We start from the raw sequence: 26,795 nt of genomic DNA, 5'->3' as shown, positions 1-26,795 counted from the left end.
GGGCCCCGCTCCTCAGTGCACCCCCAGAGAAAAGCAGTCACTCCCGTCTCCCCGGTCTCCGGCCGCACTCCGTGCTCACCCGGCCTGTGACCGAGCGTTGCTATCTCTGGCATCCGACCCCGTGTGGAGTCTCCAAACCCAGCAGATCCCTGCGGTGCGCTCCCGCGCCGCTCCTCCCGGGGGAGGAAGGGGAGTCTCCCCGGATCTGCCGCCTGTTGGGTCCCTGCTGGAGGAGCAGTGTCCCGACTGTGTCGCGGATCACAGTTTATGGCCACCCCGAGCTGAGAGCCCGCGCCTCGGCTCCGTCTCTGCAGCCGGCTTCCCCGCTCCGATCCCTGGGAGCTCTGCCGCACTCAGGCACCCCCGGTCTCTCTGTGACCCCGAGGGTCCTGAGACCACACTGTCCTGGGAGGGTTCCACCCCCCGCTTAGCCACTGGAGCGACGTCCCTCCGCGGAGCCGACTTCTAAAAGGTCCGATTTTGTGCTCCGCGGCTCTAGCACTTGCCGGAAGCGGCCGACGGAAGCCCCCTCCCCCGCCGTCTGTCCTCCCGAATATCGCCTCGGATTCACTTCTCCACGCGTCCTACCTTCCAGTAAGTGGTCGCTTTTCTGTTCAGAGAGTTGCTGCTATTCTTTTCTTCAATCTCCTGTTGAGTTCGTAGGTGTTCAGAATGGTTTGGTATTTAGTTCAATTCCTGGGACCAGATGAAATTTAGGTCTCCTACTCCTCCACCATCTTGCTCCTCCCCCCATTTTCTCTGATTTTTAAGGTGGGCTTGGAAGGAGTAACACATAGGGAGGTGGATAACAGAAAGGAAAGTGGCCTTCGGGAGTTTCTGCTTGGACTCATGGGCAGTGGGCTGGCTTTGCAGGCGGCAGAGACAGGTGGGCCAGGGGAGGCTGATCTGGTGCTGTGTAATGTGGAGAGGCCAGGGGCCGGGGGCTGGGTGGGGACACAGGACGCACTCACGTTTGGCAACTGAGTCACATGGGCCAAGGTTCACAGATGCCTTTTCATACAGCGAGCAGGTCACTTAGTAAACACGGTGCATGTGTGACAGAACCAGAGAGGGGCCGTAGGAACCAGACCCACAGTAGATAGAGTCTGCGCCCAGGACCTTGGTCTTGCTGGGGCGACAAGAAGTGGTTCTCAGCCCAGGGATCTTGCACCCCCTTCTCCAGGAGATGCTTGGCAATGTCTGGAGACAGTTTAGGTCAAGCCAGCTAGGGAGGAGGGGTGCTACAGCGTTTCATGGGAGGAGGCGCAGGGTGCTACCAGTATGCACCTGCTAGGCAGCCCCAGCCACCTCTGTCACCTCCCTCCCTCCCCACAGCAGCCAGCCCCCTCTGTCGTGGGCACCTGGTTTGCATATGACCTGCCTGGGTTTCCCCAGAGGGCAAGTGCATCCAGGTCCAAGGACGCAGACCAGAGGCAGGAGGCTGAGACTACAAAGGCAGTGCCAGGCCCAGAGACCACACGAGGACTCCTCTTCGCTGGACCACACATCAAGGTGGACACGAAGCTCGCTCTGCGAGCTGTCAGAGCACCATCTAAGCGATTTCTGAACGGGAAGCAGTTTGTTTGTGCCGGGAGCTGATCTTTGATGTCTCTAAGTGGAGTCTGTCTGTAATCAGAGGATTAAACGGCCACATGGTGATGAAAGAGATCTCACTGCTGAAGATGCAGAGCAAGACAAACAGGGCCTCCGTGGCCGCCCTCAGCAGAGGAGGACAGGGCCCGCGTTCCCCGCTAGGACAAAGCCCCACAGCCTTGGTGCCCTGCGATGTGCTGCTCTGTCAGGTGCAGCCATGGGACTGGCCCACCCTGGCTGGGAGGAGAATTTGATCACTGATTTCGGCTAGAATTGCCAGCACCCATTGAAGGCTTTCAGCAGGTTGTGATCGTGGTTTAAAATTCCCTAGACAACATACCTCTTTTTTGCCTTCCTCCCCAGCCGGGACTCACACGGCCTCACCCTGGAGCCAGTGCCGGGGAATGTTCTGGGCTTCCTCAGGGCTCCTGGGAGCATCACGCATTTCAGTGCCGTGCCGACGCACCTTGCGATGAATGTAGCAAGCCCCTCTCATTCTGATAAATCGCTGCTTTGAAAATTTGGGCTTGAAACACCTGGGGTCGTTGTTGAATGATGGATTCCACAGGTCCACCGTGGGCTTCCTTGTCCACACGCTCACAGGTGATGACATCACCAGGCTTCCAACACAGCTTGAGAAACGAGGGTGTAAACCATGTAAATAGAACACATTTCTAGAATAGAGTTATAGGCACTGAATCATTTTAATTGCTTTCTTCCCTAGCACTTATTTCTCCTGTCACAATTCCTAAGGCATAAGTATTGGTAGGCGAAGCATCTTAGCAGTTGGCCTGTTCATTTGCTCCATGGTCCTGCCCTCCTGATTTTTTTTTTTTTTTTTTTTCTTTCCTAAACTAGAGCACTGCTTCCCCTAACTTCCACAGGATCATCATGGTCTGGCTTTCCTGTTACTATAAAGACCTTTGTGACTTATCCCCCCTCCCTTCCCCCCTTTCCTCCCCTTCCTCTCCCACAATATTTCTTAATCTGCTACACCATTCAAATGCTGTCATGGGGACCGAATGACCACTTGTGTAATTGGCACCTCCGATAAAATGGCAGCTCAGAAATCCCACTTAATGGGCCCCACCTTGAAGCATTGATTAGGAACGGCAGAGCAAATGCACGGTCTGGCTATTCCAAATGGCCGTCTCTTTAAGCCTCATCTTGCAGCCCATTTCCCCAATCTAGAAACTCATTCACTAAGGGACAAATCAGGGCTCTTAAATCAATTCACACACATGCACAAAACGAACCCACCAGAGCGATGTGAACATTTTTTTTAAGGTAATTGAGAAAATCGAGTCATTCTCTGGCTTTTCAGGGTGCTCTGAAGGCTTCCCAGTGCCTCACAAAACCTACCTGCATAACCCCAGTGGTTAATAGGTGTAAACATTCTAAGCTGGTGGCTTTGTCCAAGGCTGTGAGTCTCACTACTGTGCTGGTTTCTTTGGCATATTTCCCTCTGGTTTCCCACAAATTCCTGGTCTCCAGGTGTGTGACTGGGGAGGGAGAGGTGACAGGGCTCAACCCTCAGGTTGCCCCGCGGGCATCCACAGCCCCGCCTCCCAGTGCCTGATGCCTGCCTGGACACATTGCAGGTGACAAATACTTACTAGTCAGCAACTGAGAGAGAGGAGGCACTCAAGGGAGAGAGAAATGCCAGGGCCCCGTGAACAGCACAGGCTCATTTATCACAGGTGTTTTTCAAAAAGTACAATACAGAACCATACCTGTATTTTCTCTTCCCTGTGATTTTCCTAATAACCTTTGTTCTCTCTAGCTGACTTAAGAACACAGTGTAGAATCCATACACAAAGTCTGTGTTAACTGTTCAGGTTATCAGTGAGGCTGTTACCAGTTAACTTTATCATATACGTGAATTTTTGACTGCACTGCAGGGGGGTGCTTTCGGTGCCCCTGACTCCTGCGTTCTTCAAGGGTCAACTGTACGTGCATTAATATCTGAGTACTACCCCCCAGAAGAAGCCTCTTTCTCATTGTAGAAATGGGTGTTTTTAAGCATAACAGTCGAGACGTGGTATTGTTGGCAAATACGCTGAGGAAAAGAAGCGTGGGAAGCAGTGAGGTCAGAACTAGAACTGCAAGGTGACCACCTGACCTCAGGGTGTCACCCACCGCCTGTTGGGGCCGTAAGGAGCCCGAGGTGGAGGAAGTGGGGGGCAGAGAGTCGAGGCCTCTCAGCTTCTGAGGCAGAAACACAGCGTGAGTGCAGGCCCTGTGACCCCCGCCCCCTGCCGTGGGTGTTGACAGTGGGCCCTGCGTGCGGAAGGCTGGCTCCCCCGTGGACTCTGCCCAGGAGAGCTGCTTCGGCTCATCTGCTGCTCCACTGTGACGTCATCACTTCGTGAACCAGAGAAGTTTCCCAGAGCATGGCTGGTGAGGGCTCCCTGCGCATGCACCCCAAGTCATCCTTAGCCAAACTGCAGCCACTGGGAGGCTCCGATCCTGCAGAAAACCGAGCAGTTCAGAACACGGAGGAGAGGGGCAGAGATGCTGGAGGTGGGAAGTTAAACTGGGCCCCATCAAAACTCACACATCGAGAGGACCAGCTGCTGTCCACCAAGGGCAGTGGGAGAGTCAGAGGGCAGGAGCCCTGGGCTCTCACCAGGTAGGAAAGTCAGCCGAAAACAGGGCCCCGTGCACGGCCAGAATGAAAGATTCGGTGGCACAAGTTTTTTTTTTTATTATGTTAGTCACCATATATTACATCATTAGTTTTTGATGTAGTGTTCCATGATTCATTGTTTTTGTTTAACACCCAGTGCTCCATGCGATATGTGCCCTCCTTAATACCCATCACTGGGCTAACCCATTCCCCCCTACCCCCAACCCCTCTGAAACCTTGTTTGTTTCTCAGAGTCCATAGTCTGTCATGGTTCGTCTCCCCCTCCGATTGACCCCCTTCATTTTTCCCTTCCTAGTATTTTCTTTTATATATATATATATATATACACACACACACACATGTATATAATGTGTTAAATAATACAATATGTTTCAGAGGTACAGGTCTGTGATTCATCAGTCTTACACAATTCACAGCGCTCACCATAGCACATACCCTCCCCAATGTCTATCACCCAGCCACCCCATCCTTCCCACCCCCCACCACTCCAGCAACCCTCAGTTTGTTTCCTGAGATTAAGATTCTCTTATGATTTGTCTCCCTCTCCAGTTTTATCTTGTTTCATTTTTCCCTCCCTTCCCCTATGGTCCTCTGTCTTGTTTCTCAAATGCCTCATATCAGTAAGATCATATAATACTTGTCTTTCTCTAATTGACTTATTTCGCTTAGCATAATACCCTCTAGTTCCATCCACGTTGTTGCAAATGGCAAGATTTTGTGGGGTTTTTTGATGGCTGCATAATAGTCCATTATGTGTGTGTGTGTGTGTGTGTGTGTGTGTGTGTGTGTGTGTGTATATATATATACACACCACATCTTCTTTACCCATTCATCTGTTGATGGATATGTTGGCTCTTTCCACAGTTTGGCTATTGTGGACATTGCTGCTATAAACATTGGGGTGCACGTACCCCTTCGGATCCCTACATTTGTATCTTTGGGGTAAATATCCAGTAGTGAAATTGCAAGGTCATAGGGTAGCTCTATTTTCAACTTTTTGAGAACCTCCATACTGTTTTCCAGAGTGACTGCACCAGCTTGCATTCCCACCAACAGTGTAGGAGGGTTCCCCTTTCTCCGCATCCCCGCCAACATCTGCCGTTTCCTGACTTGTTAATTTTAGCCATTCTGACTGGTGTGAGGTGATATCTCATTGAGGTTTTGATTTGTATTTCCCTAATGCCGAGTGATGTTGAGCACTTTTTCCTGTGTCTGTTGGTCATTTGGATGTCGTCTTTGCAGAAATGTCTGTTCGTGTCTTCTGCCCATTTCCTGATTGGATTATCTGTTCTTTGGGTGTTGAGTTTGATAAGTTCTTTATAGATTTTGGATATTAGCCCTTTATCTGCTGTCATTTGCAAATATCTTCTCCCATTCTGTTGGTTGCCTCTTTGTTTTGTTGACTGTTTCCTTTGCTGTGCAAAAGCTTTTTGTCTTGATGAAGTCCCAATAGTTCATTTTTGCTCTTGCTTCACTAGCCTTTGGAGATGTATCTTGAAAGAAGTTGCTTTGGCCGATGTCTAGGATTTTGATGGATTCCTGTCTCACATTGAGGTCTTTCATCCATTCTGAGTTTATCTTTGTGCATGGTGTTAGAGAATGGTCGAGTTTCATTCTCCTGTATATAGCTGTCCGATTTTCCCAGCAGCATTTATTGAAGAGACTGTCTTTTTTCCATTGCATATTTTTTTCCTGCTTTGTCGAACATTATTTGACCATAGAGTTGAAGGTCTGCATCTGGGCTCTCTATTCTGTTCCATTGGTCTATATATCTGGTTTTTTTGCCAGTACCATGATGTCTTGGTGATCACTGCTTTGTAATATAGCTTGAAATAGGGCAACGTGATGCCCCCAGCTTTGTTTTTCTTTTTCAACATTTCCTTGGCAGTTTGGGGTGTTTTCTGATTCCATACAAATTTTAGGATTGTTTGTTCCAGCACTTTGAGAAATGTCATAGGAATTTTGATTGGGATGGCGTTGAAGGTATAGATTGCTCTGGGTAGCACAGACATTTTAACAATGTTTATTCTTCCGATCCATGAGCATGGAATGTTTTTCCATCTTTTTGTGTCGTCTTCAGTTTCTTTCATGAGTGTTCCGTAGTTCCTAGAGTATAGATCCTTTATCTCTTTGGTTAGGTTTATTCCGAGGTCTCTTACGGTTTTTGGTGCTATTGTAAATGGAATCGATTCTCTAATTTCTCTTTCTGCAGTTGCATTGTCAGTGTATAAGAAAGCAACTGATTTCTGTGCATTGATTTTGTATCCTGCCACATTACTGAATTGCCGTATGAGTTCTAGTAATTTGGGGGTGGAGTCTTTTGGGTTTTCCACATAAAGTATGTCATCTGCAAAGAGAGGGAGTTTGACTTCTTTGCCAGTTTGAATATCTTTTATTTCTTTTTGTTGTCTGAATGCTGTTGCTAGGACTTCTAGTACTATGTTGAACAATAGTGGCGAGAGTGGGCATCCTTGACGTGTTCCTGACCTTAAGGGAAAGGCTCTCATCTTTTCCCCATTGAGGATGATATTCGCTGTGGGTTTTTCATAGATGGATTTTATGAAGTTGAGGAATGTTCCCTCTATCCCTATACTCTGATGAGTTTTAATCAGGAAAGGATGCTGTATTTTGTCAAATGCTTTTTCTGCATCAACTGAGAGGACCATGTGGTTCTTCTCTCTCTTATTGTGTTCTATCACATTGATTGCAAATGTTGAACCACCCTTCCATCCTGGGGATAAATCCCACTTGGTCGTGGTGGATGATCCTTTTAACGTATTGTTGGATCTTATTAGCTAGGATTTTGTTGAGGATTTTGGAATCCATAATCATCAGGGATATCGGCCTGAAATTCTCCTTTTTGATGGGGTCTTTGCCTGGTTTGGGGATTAAGGTAATGCTGGCCTCATAGAATGAGTCTGGAAACTTTTCTTCTGTTTCTATTTTTTGAAGCACCTTCAGGAGATTGGTATTATTTCGTCTTTGAATGTTTGGTAAATTCCCCAGGGAATCCATCAGGCCCTGGACTCTTGTTTTTTGGGAGGTTTTTCATCACTCCTTCAATCTTGTTACTGGTTATTGGCCTATTCATTCAGGTTGTCAGTTTCTTCCTGTTTCGGTCTTGGTAGTTTATAGGTTTCCAGGAATGCATCCATTTCTTCCAGGTTGCTTAATTTATTGGCATATAGTTGTTGATAATAATTTCTAATAATTGTTTCTATGTCCTTGTTGTTAGTTGTGATCTCTCCCCCATTTCATCCATAATTTTATTAATTTGCATCCTTTCTCTTTTGGATAAGTCTGGCCAGTGGTTTATCGATCTTATTCTTTCAAAGAATCAGCTTCTAGTTTCGTTGATCTGGTCCACTATGTTTCTGGTTTCTAGTTCATTGAGCTCTGCTCTAATCTTAATTATTTTTCTTTTAATGTGTGGCCTAGGCATCATTTGTTGCTTTTTCTCTAGCTCTTTAAGGTGTAAAGTTAGTTGGTGAATGTGGGATTTTCCTGTTTTTTGAGTGGGGCTTGGATGGCTATGTATTTCCCCCTTAGGCCCGCCTTTGCGGTATCCCATAGGTTTTAGACCAATGTGTTTTCAATCTCATTGGTTTCCATGAATTGTTTAAGTTCTTCTTTGATTTCCTGGTTGACCCAAACATTCTTGAGCAGAGTGGTCTTTAGCTTCCAAGTGTTTGAATTTCTGCCACATTTTTTCTTGTGATTGAGTTCCAGTTTTATTTTATTTTTTTTTTGAAGTGAACATAACCTCAAGATTTTATTGTCTTCCTAATATAAACAAAATATGAAGCTTAGAACTGGATCACCTGGCCCTTTCTCTTATCTCCTCCCAGTTCAAAATGCTTGCATCTCTTAATAGCCAGCATTCTCTTAGATCTGCAGTTGGGCTCAACACATTCAAGCCTCAGCACAATCTTCTTTGTAGATTTTCCAGAAAATCGGCTTAGTCTGCCCACCATAGCCACTCTGCTTCCTGTCATAACGCCGCTTTCCCTGGGCATAAAGAGAATCTTTGCCCTTCTTGTACCTTGTCACTTTGTGGAGCTGGTGCTTGCCACACTTCTTGCAGAAAGTCCGGCGGGTTTTAGGAATGTTCACCATGTTTGCAAGAGCGCTATCGGCACGGAAAGTGAGTTCCAGTTTTAAAGCATTATTGTCTGAGAAGATGCAGGGAATAATCTCAATCTTTTGGTATCAGTTGAGACCTGATTTGTGACCCAGTATGTGGTCTATTCTGGAAAAAGTTCTGTGTGTGCTCAAGAAGAATGAGTATTCTGTTGTTTTAGGGTGGAATGTTCTGTATATATCTATGAGGTCCATCTGGTCCAGTGTATCATTCAAAGCTCTTGTTTCTTTGTTGATATTCTGCTTAGATGATCTTTCTATTGCTGAGAGTGGAGTATTGAGGTCTCCTACAATTAACGTGTTATTATCAATATGACTCTTTATTTTGGTTTACAGTTGGCTTATGTAGATGGCTGCTCCCATGTTGAGGGCATAGATATTTACAATTGTTAGATCTTCTTGTTCGATAGACCCTTTAAGAATGATATAGTGTCCTTCTGTGTCTCTGACTACAGTCTTCAGCTTAAATACTAATTTGTCTGGTATAAGAATTGCTACCCCAGCTTTCTTTTTATGTCCGTTGGTATGGAAGATGGATCTGCATCCCTTCAGTTTCAGTCTGGATGTATCTTTAGGTTCAAAATGAGTCTCTTGTAGACAGTATATGGATGGGTCCTTTTGATCCAATCTGCAACCCTGTGCCATTTTATGGGAGCATTTAGGCCGTTCATCTTGAGAGTGATTATTGAAAGATATGAATTGATTGTCATGATGTTGCCTGTGAGGTCTTTGTTTCTTATCCCTCTTGGGGTCTTTCTCCTTTTATAGAACCCCCCTTAATATTTCTTGCAGGACCAGCTTAATGGTCATATACTCTTTCAGCGTCTGCTGTTCTTGGACGCTCTGCATCTCTCCATCCATTCTCAATGACAGCCTTGCCAGATAAAATATTCTTGGCTGCATGTTCTTCTCGTTTAGTACCCTGAATATGTCTTGCCAGCCTTTCTGGCTTGCCAGGTGTCTGTGGACAGGTCTCATGTTATTCTGATGTTCTTCCCTCTGTATGTAAGGAATCTCTTCCCCCTAATTGCCCTTAAGATGGTTTCCTTGGTTTTAAGATTTGTGAGATTTACAATTACATGCTGGGGCGTTGGCCTGTTTTCCTTGATCTTGGGAGGGTTCCTCTCTGCCTCTAAGACACAAATATTTGTTTCATTCCCCAGATTAGGGAAGTTCTCAGCTATGATTTGCTCAGATATATCTTCTAGTCCTCTCTCTCTCTCCACCCCCTCAGGAATCCCAGTAATTCTGACATTGGACCGTTTCATGGTGTCACTTATTTCTCTGATTCTGTTTTCGTGGATTTTGAGTTGTTTCTCCCTGGCCTCCTCTTTACCCTTCTTTTCTATCAATTGGTCTTTTGGATCACTGATTCGTTCTTCTGCCTCATTTACCCTGGCTGTTAGAGTGTCTAGATTAGATTGGATCTCATTGATAGCATTTTTAAGTTCTGCCAGTTCAGCTTTCATTTCTGCCCTTAGAGACTCTATGTTGCCATTAATCGATTTCTCCATTTTAGCTATTGTCTTCACAAGTGCTACCCTGAATTCCATTTCTGACATCTTGGTTATATCTGTATCCATTTGCAAATCTGTGGCAGAAGTCACAGTCTCGGTCTTTCCTGTTTTGGGGGTTCCTCCTCCTAGTCATTCTGTTGAGGGGTAGTTGAGGGAATGTATAGAGTCCAAATTATTGACCACAACCCAAGCAAGATGCACCTGTTTTATAGGGACCTTAGGGTTGTCGGCCTCTTGTTCTCCCAGCCTGTCTTCTGGGGGAGGGGTCTGCCACGCTGTTACTCAGGCAACCCTGTTTGGGCAGAGTTGTCCTGCCCCCTGTGGGGGGGATGGGCTCAGTGAAAACCGGTTTGGGGGGGGCTTTTGTTCTCTGGCGACTTTCCGCATCTCTGCTGAGAGTCAGAACAGAAGAGATGATTTCCAATCCTCTGCCTCAGAACAGAGAGATCACAGTCTGTTCTTCAGTGAGCTCTCCAGGCCACAGCGTCCTGGGTTGTGTGCCCCTCAGCTGGGCTCCCAGTCCTCGCCTCCCAGTCAGGGCACGTCTCTGCCCTTTGTGCTTCTAAAACCGCCAGCCGCCCCCAGTTTGCATGCGTGGCCCTGCTGCTCCGGGTTTCCATCCGGGGGGCTGCCCTAAAGTCCATTCCCCGCCGCCACCAGTCTGCCAGTCTGTGCCTGGTCCCCAGCTCGGGAGGCTATCACTCACTGGCGGTGCAGGATCCACATGGCTCCCTCCCCCTTCCGTTTATCCTCCAATATCTGCCAGCGGAATCACAGCTCCCCGCTTTATACCTTTAAACCAACTGCCTGTGATATTCTGTTTGTAGAGATCCAGATATATCTTCTTACATTTCAGGCTGATTTCATGGGTGTTCAGAGTGGTCTGGTAGATATCCAGCTCAATTCTGGGGACCGGTTGGAATAGGGTCCCCTACTTATCTGACATCTTTTCCTCTCCCCCCGAGTATTCTATAGTTTTCTGACTGCAGATTCTCTGCCTCTTTGGTTAGATTTATTCTTAGGTATCTTATGGTTTTGGGTGCAATTGTGAATGGGATCGACTCCTTGATTTGTCTCTCTTCTGTCTTGTTGTTGGTGTATAGGAATGCCACTGATTTCTGTGCATTGATTTTATATCCTGCCACTTTACTGAATTCCTGTATGAGTTCTAGCAGTTTTGGGGTGGAGTCTTTTGGGTTTTCCACATAAAGTATCATATCACCTGCAAAGAGTGAGAGTATGACGTCTTCTTTGCCGATTTGGATGCCTTTTATTTCTTTCTGTTGTCTGATTGCTGAGGCTAGGATTTCTAGGACTGTGGTGAATAGCAGTGGTGATAGTGGACATCACTGTCATGTTCCTGACCTTAGGGGAAAAGCTCTCAGCTTTTCCCCATTGAGAATAATATTCGCTGTGGGTTTTTCATAGATGGCTTTTATGATATTGAGGTTTGTACTCTCTATCGCTACACTCTGAAGAGTTTTAATCAAGAAAGGATGCTATACTTTGTCAAATGTTTTTTCTGCATCTATTGAGAGGATCCCATGGTTCTTGTTCTTTCCTTTATTAACATATTGTATCACATTGATTTGTGGATGTTGAACCAACCTTGCAGCCCAGGAATAAATCCCACTTGGTCATGGTGAATAATCCTTTTAATGTACCGTTGGATCCTATTGGCTAGTATTTTGGTGAGAATTTTTGCAACCATTTTCATCAGGGATACTGGCCTGTAGTTCTCCTTTTTGATGGGGTCTTTGTCTGGTTTTGGGATCAAGGTAATGTCAACCTCATAAATGAGTTTGGAAGTTTTCTTTACATTTCTACTTTTTGGAACAATTTCAGAAGAATAAGTATTAATTCTTTGTTAAATGTTTGGTAGAGGGGCACCTGGGTGGCTCAGTCGTTAGGCATCTGCTTTCGGCTCAGGTCATGATCCCAGGTTCCTGGAATCGAGCCCCGCATCAGGCTCCCTGCTTGGCAGGAAGCCTGCTTCTCCCTCTCCCACTCACCCTGCTTGTGCTCCTGCTCTCGCTATCTCTCTCTGTGTCAAATAAATAAATTCAAAAGTCTTTTTAAAAAAATCTTAAAAAAAAAAAATGTTTGGTAAAACTCCCCTGGGAAGCCATCTGGCCCTGGGCTCTTGTTTGTTGGGAGATTTTTGATTACTGCTTCAATTTCCTTAGTGGTTATCGGTCTGTTCAGGTTTTCTGTTTCTTCCTGGTTCATTTTGCTAGTTTATACATCTCTGGAATGCATCCATTTCTTCCAGATTGTCTAATTTGCTGGCGTATAGTTGCTCATAATATGTTCTTATAATTGTTTGTATTTCTTTGGTGTTGGTTGTGATCTCTCCTCTTTCATTCATGATTTTATTTATTTGGGTCGTTTCTCTTTTCTTTTTGATAAGTCTGGCCAGAGGTTTATCAATCTTGTTAATTCTTTCAAAGAACCAGCTACTAGTTTTGTTGATCTGTTCTACTGTTCTTTTGGTTTCTACTTCATTGATTTCTGCTCTGATCTTTATTATTTCACTTCTCCTGCTGGGCGTAGGCTTTATTTGCTCTTCTTTCTCCAGCTCCTTTAGGTGTAGGGTTAGGTTGTGTATTTGAGACCTTTCTTATTTCTTGAGAAAGGCTTGTATTGCTATATACTTTCCTTTCAGGACTGCCTTTGCTGCATCCCAAAGGTTTTGAACAGTTGTGTTTTCATTTTCATTTGTTTCCATGAATTTTTTTAATTCTTTAATTTCCTGGTTGACCCATTCATTCTTTAGTAGGATGCTCTTTAGCCTCCATGTATTTGAGTTCTTTCCGACTTTCCTCTTGTGATTGAGTTTGTTTCAGAGCATTGTGGACCGAAAATATGCAGCGAATGATCCCAATCTTTTGGTGCTGGTTGAGACCTGATTTGTGACCTAGGATGTGATCTATTCTGGAGAATGTTCTATCGGCACTAGAGAGGAATGTGTATTCTGTGGCTTTGGGATGGAACGTTCTGAATATATCTGTGAAGTCCATTTGGTCCAGTGTGTCATTTAAAGCCTTTATTTCCTTGTTGATCTTTTGCTTAGATGATCTGTCCATTTCAGTGAGGGGGTTTTAAAGTCCCCCACTATTATTGTATTGTTGTCAATGTGTTTCTTTTGTTATTAATTGCCTTATATAATTGGCTGCTCCCATGTTAGGGGCATAGATAGTTATAATTGTTAGATCTTCTTGTTGGATAGACCCTTTAAGTAGGATATAGTGTCCTTCCTCATCTCTTATTATAGTCTTTGGTTTAAAATCTAATCTGTCTGATATAAGGATTGCCACCCCAGCTTTCTTTTGGTGTCCATTAGCATGGTAAATGGTTTTCCACCCCCTCACTTTCAATCTGGAGGTGTCTTTGGGTCTAAAATGAGTCTCTTGCAGGCAGCATATCAAAGGGTCTTATTTTTTTATCCAATCTGATACCCTGTGTCCTTTGATTGGGGCATTTAGCCCATTTACATTCAGGGTAACTATTGAAAGAGATGAATTTGGTGCCATTGTATTGCCTGTAAGGTGACTATTACTGTATATTGTCTCTATTCCTTTCTGGTCTGTGTTACTTTTAGGTTCTGTCTTTGCTTAGAGGACCCCTTTCAATCTTTCTTGTAGGGCTGCTTTGGTGTTTGCAAATTCTTTTAGTTTTTTTTTTGTCCTGGAAGCCCTTTATCTCTCCTGCTAGTTTCAGTGACAGCTTAGCTGGATATAGTATTCTTGGCTACATATTTTTCTCATTTAGGGCTCTGAATATATCATGCCAGTCCTTTCTGGCCTACCAGGTGCCTGTGGATAGGTGTGCTGCCAATCTAATGTTTCTACCATTGTAGGTTACAGACCTCTTGTCCCGAGCTGCTTTCAGGATTTTCTCTTTGTCTCTGAGACTCGTAAGTTTTACTGTTAGATGTCGGATGTTGACCTATTTTTATTGATTTTGAGGGGGGGTTCTCTCTGCCTCCTGGATTTTGATGCCTGTTTCCTTCCCCAAATTTGGCAAGCGCTCTGCTATAATTTGCTCCAGTATACCTTCTCCCCCGCCTTTCTTTTTCTTCTGGGATCCCAGAAGATACCACTTGTCTTGTGGTATCACTTATCCCTCAAATTCTGCCCTCATGATCCAGTAGTTGTTTATCTCTCTTTTTTCTCAGCTTCTTTAGTCTCCGTCATTTGGTCTTCTATATCACAAATTCTCTCTTCTGCCTCATTTATCCTAGCAGTTAGAGCCTCCATTTTTTATTGCCCCTCATTAATAGCCTTTTTGATTTTGACTTGGTTAGATTTAAGTTCTTTTATTTCTCCAGAAAGGGATTCTCTAGTATCTTTCATGCTTTTTTCAAGCCCAGCAAGTATCTTTATAGTCATCATTCTAAACGCTAGTTCTGACATCTTACGAATGTCCGTATTGATTAGGTCCCTGGCAGTCAGTACTGCCTCTTGGTTTTGTTTCTTTTTTTTTTTTTTTTTAGGTGAGTTTTTCTGTCTTGCCATTTTGTCCAGAGAGTAGATGAATGAGAGAACAAAATGTTAAAAGGATAACAACAACTCCAGAAAAATGTACACTAAACATATCAGAAGAGACCTGAAACCAGGGGCAAAAGAGGGAAAGAAAAAAAAAAAAAGAATATGTTTAGGCTGGTGAATAGATGAGAGCCACACACTAGATTTTGGGCGTATTTTGGTCTGTTAGAAGCAGCTGCCTCCCAAAATTTTAAAGAAAGAAAAACTTATGTATGTACAAAAATAAGGGTAAATATGATGAAGGGTTGGAATATGAGTATAAAGATGAAAATTATAAAAGATTTTATAAAAGGAATTGAGAAGTTGGTTGAAAAAAGAAAAAAGATAATTTCAAAAAAAGGAGGGGGGATAGAGAATGTGATCAGGCAGGAGACTAGAACAAAGCCATACACTAGAGATTTAGGGTATATTTTGTTCTGTTAGAAGAAACTGTATCCCAAAATTTTAAAGAGAGAAAAACATACACACACACACACACACACACAAAATAAGGTTAACTACAATGAAGGGATAGAATATGACTCTAAAAATGAAAATTAAGAAAGATTTTTTTAAAGATATTTTTTATGTATTTATTTAACAGAGAGGCAGAGAGCACAGGTAGGCAGAGGGGCAGGCAGAGGGAAAGGGAGAAGCCGACTTTCTGCTGAGCAGGGAGCCCGATGCGGGGCTCAATCCCAGGACCCTGGGATCATGACCTGAGCCGAAGGCAGTCCCTTAACTGGCTGAGCCACCCAGGCGCCCCAAGAAAGATTTTTTTAAAAGGAATTGCTAAGATGTTTGAAAAAGGGGAAAAGGAAAATAAAAATTTAAAAAATTAACTTTGAAAGACTAAGGAATCATGATAAAAAAGCCATGAATTCTATGTGCAGTATTCCCCTAGCGCTGGAGTTCTCCGTTCTCCTTGGTGGATGAACTTGGTCTTGGCTTGCTGGCTGTTCGTGCTGATCTGGGGGAGGGGCCTGTGGCCATGGTTCCCAAATGTCTTTGCTGGAGGTGGAATTGCCCCACCCTTGTGTGTCCGGGCTAAGTAATCTCCGGTTTGCTCTTGGGAGCTTTTGTTCCCTGCAAGCTCTTGGTACAGCTTTGGAGGACCAGAGTGAAAATGGCGGCCTCCTAATCTCCACCCGGAGGAGCCAAGAACTCAGGGCCCCGCTCCTCAGTGAGCTCCAGAGAAAAGCAGTCAATCACTCCCGTCTCCCTGGTCTCCGGCCGCACTCCGTGCTCACCCGGCCTGTGACCGAGCGTTTCTATCTCTGACACCCGACCCCGTGCGGAGTCTCCAAACCCAGCAGATCCCTGCGGTGCGCTCCCGCGCCGCTCCTCCCGGGGGAGGAAGGGGAGTCTCCCCAGCTCTGCCACTTGTTGGGTCCCTGCTGGAGGAGCAGTGGCACAACATGGTGGCACAAGTTTGTTCTGATTATCTCTGTAGCTTCTTTGTTGAGCAAACCTTACTCCTTGTGAATGATACACACCCTCCCGTTGTCTATATGGGGGATCGTGGTGTCAGTGAAAATGCTTGCGTTTGAAAACAACAGGTGTGGGGTTGGATCCCGCTGCCGGTGTGCGTTGCTGAGTATCTCTGAGCCTGTTTTTTCTTCTGTAAAATGGACATAGCTATAACTGCAGTTTGTCAAGGAGACTGAGGCTCCTATGGGTGGCAAGAGTCAATGCTCAGTGACAGGTAGTTTGGCTGGTTTCATCATCGGGACAGAGTGTGATGGACAGTGATGGTGGGGTGCTCACACATGGTGCAGACACGGTGGTGGCCAACTGGTCATCAGGCCCCGCAGCTCCCCCACCAGCCATCACTCCCACCCCACCAGGCTCCCCACGCTCTCAGAGCACACTGGCCACAGGTCCAAGAGGTACATCACCTCTTCGGAGCCTGAGTTGGTTCATCTAGCAGTGGGTTGTCCCTGCCCGGGCACCGTCAGCCTGTGTGCGGGGCTGCTTCACGAGTCCCCAGAATAAGAGAAGAAAACCCCTTGAGGCTCCTTTTGCCTTGGGTGCTGTCAGCTTTGATATCTTCTGCCTCCCTCGCTGGCTGCCATCTCCACCGTGCCCCAATCACGTTTCAGGGCCTGAAGAACCAGCCCCGGGTGAAGCTGAACATCGTGAGGTGTCCGCCAGTGACCACCGTGTTGATCAGGAGACCGGACCTGCGCTACCAGCTGGGTTTCAGTGTCCAGAATGGAATCGTAAGTACGGCTCCACACTTCCTCCCAGAAGTCTGGCTACATAGAATTCTGGCACAGTGTTTGGTTTTACATTTTTATTTTTTTAAAGCCAGGCAGGTCCCCAAATGAATCCAGCAAGGAGAGGGCTGGCTGGGGGAAGGGCCACCCTGCTTCCTCCGTGGGCAGATCCCCTTCGAGCAGAGAATTCTGTGCCTTCCACAGGAGAAGAAAAAGGCGCTAGCCGCAGTCAGGGCCCTGAGTCTCTTGGTGACGGTGCAGGGTGGCGCTGGGACGTGCCTCCGAGCGCTTCTTCCCCCTCCGGCCCCGGGTGTGCACCGCGGGGGCTGGGTGGGCTCCCCGGTGATTCCAGGCACCGCCCGGTGGGGCACCCCTGGACCTGTGGCGTATGAATGGCCTCCGCCTTGCCTTTGTAACCTGAAATAGCACTGTAGGGCTAAAGAGTATTTTCATCACTTGGATGTCTGCCTTGAAACAATACTTCCTTTTTTTCTTTATTGTGGTGAAATACACACAGCGCTAAGTTTACCATGGAAACGATTTTTTTTTTAAGATTTATTTATTTTGAGAGAGAGAGTACATGAGGGGGGGAGGGTTAGAGGGAGAAGCAGACTCCCTGAGCAGGGAGCCTGATGCAGGACTCGATCCCGGGACTCCAGGATCATGACCTGAGCCGAAGGCAGTTGCTTAACCAACTGAGCCACCCAGGCGCCCATGGAAACGATTTTTAAGCATACAGTTCTGTAGCATGAAGTACATTCATTCACAGTGGTATAACCACCACCACTAGTTCTTTCCAGAACTTTTTCTTCATCCCAAGCCGAAACTCCATACTCAGTACCATTCCCTTTTGTCCTGGTTTGTCTTGTTCTGGACTCACCAGGAGGTCTGGGCTTTGATGATAGTCCCGTTCTGTCTGTGACCTTCTTGACTTTTAGGTTTTGGATATGCCCTCCTTCTGTTTTGCCTCCATCTTTCCAGGTTGAAGAACCCTATTCTTTTCCCCCTTAAGTTGCAATTAAGAGTGGCAGGTTATTCAAATTTTATTCCGAGTATGTTTTGAGGTTTAGAAATACCATTGAGGTTCGCAGGTGGCGTGGAAACATCCAGCCCCTTCATCTGTTCTTTGTACCCCAGTGGCCTTGTCCTAGGCTGGGGAGCCAGGGTTCCTCCTCATGGTTTGGGCCAGATGTCTGTTTTTATCTGCTCATTTTCCTTGTTCGCTTTGTTCATATTCAAATAATTTTAGAAGTTGTTCAGATACAAAGGGTTGTGGGACAACAGCAGCAGGTCCCTCAGTTTTGTCTGAAGTGTGGGAAGCGCCCACGGAGTGTTTGACCCCAGGGCACCCCCAGGGCCACGGGGTCCCTGTGCTCAGACACAGGCAGCCCGGTGTCTCAGGACGCCGAGGTCTTGTCTACGTGGGCTGAAAAGGTGCATGATCTGAAGTGAAAAGTCAACTCTGTAAATTCAGAACATATTTTTGGGGGGAAAGTCTGATGCCTTGTGCGAGGTAGGGAGAGCTTGCCTCCCAGGGCCAAGCCCAGAGCCCTCCAGACCCTGGAGAGGTCATCTCCTCTGCGAACTGTGATGCCTGGCCATACAGCGGCGGAAACCAGCCGCGGTGGCCTTTCTGTGAGGAGTGAGTTTGAACCAGGGCTGCGGAGTGGAGAAGGTCAAAAGGAGCCAGATGGCCACACTTTGGCTCATGTAACTGTGACCCTGAAAAGCAGGCTTCGAACGTGATAACAGTTCGATGTTTGAGTCCCAGGGGTGAATGTGGGAAGTGATATCCGCCTGTGTTCCACGGGCTGAGAGCTTGAAACCACGGCCACTCGGTAACGGGCCCCAACAACTCTTTCTCCCATGCCCCAGCTGGGATGACAAGCCGTCGGAACTCAGCGGGCTGTGACGCCCCGTGATGCGCCGAGTGCACGGGCGCATGGCCCTGTTTGTCGTGGGAAGAAACCAAGAGATTTAAATGCCCCCAAAGTAACCACAGCGGCTTCTTAGAGATGAGAGGGCAGGGGCTCCAGGAACGACAGGCCCGTCCCCACCCAGCTCCCCTCCACGTGGTGCTGCCCTGAAGGGTAACGTGGTCTTTGCTTCTGACAGATCTGCAGCCTCATGCGAGGGGGGATAGCGGAGAGAGGCGGCGTCCGCGTGGGACACCGGATCATTGAGATCAATGGGCAGAGCGTGGTGGCCACGCCACACGAGAAGATCGTCCACATACTCTCCAATGCGGTGGGGGAGGTAGGACAAGCGGGGCCCGGTGGGGGGTGGCCTGGTGCCCCTGGCCTCGCGCTTGTGCAGCCCCACACAGGCCTTCCAGGGAGTGTCCGTCCTGGTCCTCAGCCCTGCCCGACGGCCAGAACCGTCCGTCCCAGCCCACATTTAACCCAGTGACTAGCCGTGCCCGAGAGCAGCTCCTGCCAACAGGAGCGAGTCTCCTTCGCATTACTTGCTCTCCTTCCCTTTTGGACTCTCAGATTCATCCATGTGGCTTCCCTCTGGGGCTGCCCAAGTTCTGTCCGGTTTTCCAGTTAGCGTGCTGGGGAGATGGAAGTCTTCGCTTGAATCTCATCAGCAGAGCCCCCTCCAGGGGCAGCTCCCCGGTAGGGGCCTCCTGAGATCGTGGTGGCTGTTCCTGGGCCCCCTTTCTGGGCCACCCGACCTGCGGGGGGCAGTGGGGGGAGACAGGAGGAGTCAAAACCCACTGTCTTCTCTGAGGTCGTAAGGGGTTTTCTCCTTAACAAACAAAACCCCCACAACCTCAGCCCGGTGAGAGCAAGAACGTTGCACTGGCTGGGAGAACAAACATTTTAGAGAGCCCGTGGATTCCTGTCTTCCTGGAGGCCACCCTGGTCCGCTCCCTGTCGTGGTTGGGGGGGGTGGCGGGGGAGGAGATCTTCAAAGCCCCCTGTGGTTAGAGCCGCTGCCCCCCCCCCAGGGCCATGGGCCCACACACAGCCCCCGGCCTCAGGCCCACTGACGCGCCTTCCGCCCCTCAGATCCACATGAAGACGATGCCAGCGGCCATGTACAGACTGCTGACGGCCCAGGAGCAGCCCGTTTACATCTGAGGCCGCGCGCCTGCCTGGCCGCTTGCATGGAGGCCTGTCCTCACTCGTGGTGTGTTTCTCGTGCTGCATCTGTGTGCCCACCGAGACCCTTCCCTCTCACGCCCAGCACCGGTTCTCTGCAGAAGAGAAGAAGCCGCAGACCTCTTTGCCCTGTCTCTCTCTGGTTTGCAATTTTGTTTTCTTTTGTTTTTTAAACGCCAGGGACGTTTTGTCTGCGCTCACTTGAGGATAGAGAGCAGCCACTAGCCACCGGGTCCTGGCCCAGGCCGGCACCGTCCTGAAGGGCCCTCGGGGGTTCCGAGGGAGGCCGTCACTGCTCAAGGGCAGTGAGTCCGGCCGCGGTTCCTGGCTCTCCGTCGGGCTGACAGCAGGCACCAGCTGCGTCTTCAAGGGTTTGCCCGGCCCACCGTGGACCAGGGGCACCCCACAGCTCCACCCAGAATTTCTGAGCCAACCTTAGGCCTCTTCTAGAGCTGGTTTTAGTTTCCACATCGTTTTGTTTTGTTTTTTGTTTTGTTTTTAACGTGAGCCTTCTCACCCAAGGGTAGAAGGGGAGCTGCCTGGGACCAGGGCACCATCTCGTTGCAGAGAGCTCAGCGGTTCCTGGGGCGGCCTGGGCCTCCCTGGTCGTCCCGAGGTTACCAGCCATCAGATAGACATGGCAGGTACTCCAGTCCCCCTTCTCTGCCGCACACGATCACCCTCGCCTCCTCCCACCACCAGTGAGGCACACACAGTCCCTGGAAAGCCCACACCGCCGCTCTGTGAGGCCCCTTCCCCTGACCGGTGGGGCCTGCAGGGGCTGCCCAGCCCTGTCCTGAGAGAGACGCCCCCTCCGGGGCTGAGGCCTGGCTCTGCCACGGCACCGCCTTGGCTCAGAGAGCACTAGTGGGGGAGCTCCACACCCGCGCAGGGAGCCTGGGAAGGATGGACTGCTCCCCTTGAGGAAGAGTGCCCGGGTGCCCAAGGCGGGACCAGCTTTCTCCTCTGCTCAGGGCCACTGAGGCAGCACGTAACATTTGAAAGTCCAGCATAGTAATAAACCACAAAACTAAGGGAACAGGAATGACCTCACGCTATGCCTAAGAATCCGCAAGTGTGTTCTAGAAACATCATCTCGCTGCCTCGTGGGTCTGAGAGAGCTTTGAGTGTTCCCATCAGGTGCCTCATTCCGTGGGTTCTGTCTCGGTTCAGTGCAGGTGTTTCCGTAATATTATTCTGAGCCAGTTTTCACTTATTCTTGGTCCAAAGAGCATTTTGTTTTCATGTAGGTGGGTGTGGGTCGGTTTGATTTTCGTTTTGTTTCGTTCGTGACCTCAGCAGAGACAGGGGAAGAGAAACTAATATATTTTGTGATATTAATAGAGTCCCTGTTCTCTGCACCGGGGATATTTATGTTGTGTCTTTGGAAACAGGAATTTGACGAGCACATGTTGGCTAGTATGTATTTATATGTCGAATGGAGGGATTTCGGGGAGGGAGGAAAGGGGAGTATAAAAAAACAGGAACAAAAGACCCCCCCCTCCCCGGAGCGGGCAGTTCCCCTGGGATTTCTGTACCTCCTGTTTTCTGCTGAGAGTCAGGAGAGCCGAATGTTCCAAAGGTGTCAGTGGCTGACCCTTCAGTTTGACGATAGTACAAGCCCTAAGGAAGAGGGGTCACTGCTGCCCGAACATCCTCTCTGGGAAGGGACTGCCCCCTCTCCAGGGGTGCCGGGGTAGACGGTCCAGGACCCCTGGTCTTTTTGAGGATGCTCGGCCCCAGCGGCTGGCTTACCACACCTGTGAGCAGCCAGAATCATGGCTCCAGATTCTCCGTTTATATATATAAATATATTAAGTCCTAAAGAGTCATGCATTGGTCCTTCCTCTGCCAAAAAGAGTGGGTAAAATAGGAACAAAGCATTACTGGTGGTATTTTAGGCATCAGGAGCCTTGGCAAATCATGGGAGGGGCTCAGGCCTGTCTGCCTGCTGCCTGAGCACCTGGACAGAGGCCTGTCCACGATGGGCCGGCAGACGGGGGACCCCCCCCCCCAGCCCAGCACTGTGCAGCCTCCCCATAATTACAATTAAGTATCTTCACCCAAAGGAGAGGGGAAAGCGAGCATCAATTCTGTTGCTATGGCACAAAAATCTTGGAACATTTGGCAACGTTCGCCAGAAAAGCCAATCTGGTGGGCTCTCCGGAAAGACCAACATATTTTAGCCTAAGAGGAAGGTTCTTTATCCACCACTTACCTTCTGTCAGTCCAAGCGGCTCCTCACACCCCGATAGCGCACGTTCCTGGAGCTCGGTCTGGGTTTGGCTGGCTGGAGTCCGTTCCTTCCCCTGCTCCCATCGGATGGAGGGGCCTCACCCACCTTTGGTTAACCAAGGAGGTGGGGTCTTATGTGTCAGTAACCTGTTTGGGAAAATCCCGTGGGACGAGGTGGTCTCTTTCCTTCTGGCGTCCCAGTATATATAGTTATATATGTAAATACCCGAACACCCCCATCTCACGGGGAAGACTGTACAGAGCAGCCTTCCCAAACAGGGCCCGGGCGAAAAGCCACTCTTGCTGCTTGGCTGGGACATGCTGGTGACTCAGCTTTGGGGACAGATACTCAGATTTGTCTGCCCCTCCTGGTCCGGGCAGGATGCACCAGAACGCACCCTGTCTCTGCCTTCTCACCTGGGAGCATTTCAGGGAGCCACCATCAGCCTTGGGTTCGCGAGAGGAGGAAACCCCCAGAGACCAAGACCCGGCGTCCGCTCCCTCACCAGAGCGGGCCCCTCAGGGCATCCTGAGCCTGCCGCGGGCCGCCCCCCCCCCCCCCAAAGCCCACCACAGGGCACCGGACGCCGAGCCTCCGCGCGCAGGTCTGCTGTCTGGACACTGCCCGTCTACACTGGCCTCAGAGAGTCCCAGAGTAACCTACTACCTCCCCCATCACTCCTGCCGCCCCCTAGGCCCCCATTTGCACTCCACACCCCCACCTGCACGCTGAGGAAACCCATCCATGAGCCCCTCTTGGGTCCCTCGACCCAGTGGTGTGGCTGTTACCACTGTTTACAACCAAGGGCCCCCTCCTTTCAGATATGTTTACGCTCCCACGGACACAGCCACTGGCTGGTTTGAGTTTCGCGTCCGTCGGCTCCTTCCCCAGTTTGGGCCAACTAGGGCACACGACCCGATTCTTTGCCCCCCTCTGTCAAGGCAGTGCGTGCGTGAGGACCACGTGGGAAGGAAATGTCTTGTACATAGTCAGCACAGCCCCTGGAGTATGAACTTGTACTATTGTTCTGTAAAGAGGGTGAAATAGAGCTTATTGTAAAGCTTGGGACAAGTAGAGTATTGTAACAATATCGTTCTTTGTATACACAAAACTCAATGATCTCTATATATAAATATAAATTATATAAATAAAATATATACACACGTGAGCCTGGAATGTTGGCGCCACACACCCACTGAATGTACTTCCTCCGGCAGCCTGGTCACTGGGCCCGGCCGCCCTCCCCTCCTCTGTACCGTTTTGGGGGTTGTGATGTATTCGGTGTGTTCTCTTCCTTTATTTAACTGAACGCTAATGTCTGTAAGAGTTGCTGCAACAATAAATAAGAACTTCACCTCTTGGCCCAGGCCGAGCATCCGGTTGTTTCGGGGAAGGGACGGGAGGGGCCCCAGGTCAGGGGAAGATGGGGTCTTTTCCTCCCCCTCAGGCCACCTCCTGGCCCTCGTGGAGGGCTTGCTTCCACCCAGAGCCCAGGCGCGTCCCGTGAAACCCGCTCGACCCTGGCAGTGTCACCTGTTAGTGCGGACGTCCCAGCACCCTGGCAAGGCGGGTCCTGGCGGTCTCCTCGCGTTACCAGCACTGGGTGGGAGCAGAGGCGGGTGGGCGGGCTTCCTCACCGGCACCTCTGGGCAAGCCCCCCGGAGCTGGGCTGCCTCCTCCCCCGACGACTGTCCCCTGGGGGTGGGACTACCCCTGCCCCTGCCCGGGGGTACCTCACACCACCCCCTCTCTGCTTGATCTCCCCTGCAATTGCAGAACTAGAGAAAAAGCACCCGCCCGCCAGGCCATACACACAACCTTCGTTCTAGTCTTCTGTCATTTCCCCTTACATCACGATCCTCCGTTCCCTAACCTCCCCCCCCCCACCCCCGAGCTTCTTCCTCACCTGCAGAATAGCATCTATCTCGTGGGGACACAGTGAGGGTCGGCTAAGGCATTCGAAGCCTTTACAGCGTGCATGGCTCCCAGAAGGGCTGGCCCCGTGGCATTAAAGCAAGCATGCCCACTCTCCCGGGCCCGCAGACACAGGCCCGCATAAGCTGCCTGCGCCTTCACTCACCCCTGCACTGCACCATCAGCAGCCACAGCTCTGCAACGTCCCCATGGGTGCTGGCGGTGTCTCCACTCAGCTCAGGGGGCCCTAGCACCCCTGAAGCCCCAGCTTGGCCTGCAGAGCATTACAAACTGATGCATTTGATTGCCTCCCACAAATGCATATTTTAGTTCCTGGTTAAAAAAAAAAACAACCAACATCTGGACTGTCAATGTATAACTTTTTAAAAGTTAAAACTGTAACTCTCCTACACATCCAGGATGAACACACATCAAAGATTAACGCAGTGATGAAACAAGCAATAAAGCTGGTCCAAAGAGCATCTGGAGGTACCACGCATTTACAGACATTTAAAAGGAATGTGGGGGTACAACGGCTAGGTGAGCTGAAACTGGCCTGTGGCCTTAAAGTCACAACTGCAACTATAACCTTCGGGTGACCTTGTCTGCCACGCTGCGGTCATCGGTCTGGCTGGCTGGGGGCAGAGGGAAGGCAGCTGGGCGGGGATCCGTGCTGTGCTGTGTGGAAAGGAGCCCCCACGTCCATACCAGCGCCCTTCACAAGAGCGTGGGCAGCCCAAGCGTCCGTCCCCCAGCAGACAATGAGTAGCCCGAGCAGGACGTGGAGAGCTCTAGATACAGGAACAGGATACAGCCTTGAAAAGGAAGCAAATGATGACGCAGGCTACAACATGGAGCTTGAAGACGTTACGCCAAGTGACACAAAGCAGTCCCCAAAGGACAGATGCTGTACGACTTCCGGGAGATAGCTAGAGCAGTCAGATTTGTAGAGACAGAAAGGAGAATGGTGGCTGCCTGGGGCAGGGGGAGGGCAGACCAGGGGGCTATTGTTCCGTGGATATCGGATTTCGGTTTGGGAAGGTGGAGAAAGCTCTGGAGAGGGATGGTGGCCCAGGTTGCGCCACAGAGTGAATGTACTTAATGCCACAGAACTTTATTTTTTTTTTTAAGATTTTATTTACTTACTTGAGAGAGAGCGCGCGCACATGAGAGGGGGGAGGGTCAGAGGGAGAAGCAGACTCCCCGCTGAGCAGAGAGCCCGATGCGGGACTCGATCCCGGGACTCCAGGATCATGACCTGAGCCGAAGGCAGTCGCTTAACCCACTGAGCCACCCAGGCGCCCCAATGCCACAGAACTTTAAACTTAAGGATGGTTAAGATGGTCAAATTTTGTTGTGCCTGTTTTGCCATAGTTTTTCTAATTAAAAATAAAGCATGGGGTGGGTTTGGAGGTAGTTTTTTATGTGGGATGGCTGCGAAAGGCCTCACTGAGAGGGAATGTGGGAGGTCCCTGTGGATGTCTAGGGGATGAGTGTTTCAAGCTGAAGGGACAGCACACACAAAGGCCCTGAGGCCAGATCTTGCCGGGAGTGCTGGAGGCAGCGCTAGGAGGCCAACGTCTCTAGAGCAGAGAAAGGGAGGCAGCAGAGAGCTGGAGATGGAACTCCGCAGGGCAGGGGTGATGGCGGTAGATGTAGGGCGTCGGAAGAACTCTGGTGCTGCATGCAAACACACGCACATGCACTCAGCTCCCACTCATGGCCTCCTCTGAGCTCCCTTCCAGAAACCACCCTTTTTAATAGAGAACCACCTTGGCAGGAGCTGGGATTTGGCGCCATCTGGTGGCACAACACGAGAAATGCCTAATCCAGACAAGCACCCGCAAGGGCACATCGCGGGTGAGTGAATGAGGAATCTTAGCCACCGGTCCCAGCCCCTTCTTTTCCAGACAAGGAATAGGACTTGCTGGAAGCCACACAGTGAGTAGTCCGCTCAAGCCTCACTCCCTGGCAGCTGCTGACGGAAGGAGGAAGGGTCCTTATCTTCAAACTACCCAGGCCTGGATTGCCTGGAGACCCTCCTGGCAGCACCGTGACCTCAGCCTGGGGCCACCTGCGGAGTCTTTGTGAGAGCTGAGCTAACTGCCAGTTCCCGTCCCTTCTGCGAGGCTGGAGAGCTGAGGGCGCCACTGTGAGAGGTGGGAAGCACAGCCTCGTTGCCACCTGCCCCCCACCCCCACCCCGAGCCCACCGCACGTTCTGCTCCCGTCGGGGATCTTACCAGCAGCCTAACTACATCACCGCTCTTTCCCCTCCACTAAATAGTCTCTGATGGACAAGGGCCAAATTTTTCTCAGCCTTCTAGTCATGGTGGCTTATAATTAGGTGAGTCACAGACAGGGGGTTCAAAGTACAGCTCTGTGTTAGACTAATCATATTCTCGCTGTGCAATCCTGGGCAAGTTCATTAACCAACCTGAGCAACTATTTCTTCAGTGGTCAAATAGGCACAGCTTGTCCCCGTTAAGATGAAAGATTCTGCCCTTGAGGCATCCCACATGCACGACAGACGCGGTCGTGGTGTGCAGAGCACAGAACTAGGCCCGGAGGGGGGCTGTTAGGGGGCTCTTCTCAGAGGAGGGGGTGTCTCTGCAGGGTTTTGAAGGTGCTGTAGGAGTTTTCCAGGTGCCATGGCTAGGGAGAGCGTTCCATGCAGAGGCATAGGGACCTGGAAGAACGTGACCAGAGGATCCAACAGCACTTGGTGCTCTGGAAAAAGAGGGTGCTGGCCTTCCACCATGTCAACTTAGCTAAAGTTGAACTTAGTTTTTCCAGAATTCGCTTCCCTGTAGGATTCCAAATTAGGGTTGTTCACAAGAAAAGTTTGAGTGACATTTGGATGGTAGACACAAACATCGGCCAAAACGCCCTGA

General features: G+C 49.4%; 1 protein-coding gene and 1 pseudogene across 1 annotated transcript in view; one reads left to right on the top strand and one right to left on the bottom strand.

Annotated features, from left to right (window-relative positions):
- Positions 1–23,349, top strand: part of APBA1 (amyloid beta precursor protein binding family A member 1) — a 207,746-nt gene extending 184,397 nt beyond the window's left edge. The window contains exons 10-12 of the mRNA XM_028117358.2: positions 16,529–16,648; positions 18,761–18,901; positions 19,660–23,349. Coding sequence (XP_027973159.1) covers positions 16,529–16,648; positions 18,761–18,901; positions 19,660–19,731 — 333 coding nt within the window. The 3' untranslated portion in view covers positions 19,732–23,349. The remainder of the gene's footprint in view (positions 1–16,528; positions 16,649–18,760; positions 18,902–19,659) is intronic.
- Positions 8,050–8,359, bottom strand: LOC114219762 (large ribosomal subunit protein eL42-like; annotated as a pseudogene).
- Positions 23,350–26,795: the final 3,446 nt, after the last annotated feature.

This window comes from Eumetopias jubatus, unplaced genomic scaffold (genome assembly GCF_037043125.1).
Source record: "Eumetopias jubatus isolate StellerSeaLion01/CBP00866 unplaced genomic scaffold, mEumJub1_p1.0 scaffold_15, whole genome shotgun sequence".
Classification (NCBI taxonomy): domain Eukaryota; kingdom Metazoa; phylum Chordata; class Mammalia; order Carnivora; family Otariidae; genus Eumetopias; species Eumetopias jubatus.
Note: the sequence above shows the minus strand (reverse complement) of the source record. Positions and strands in the feature narration are given on the sequence as shown.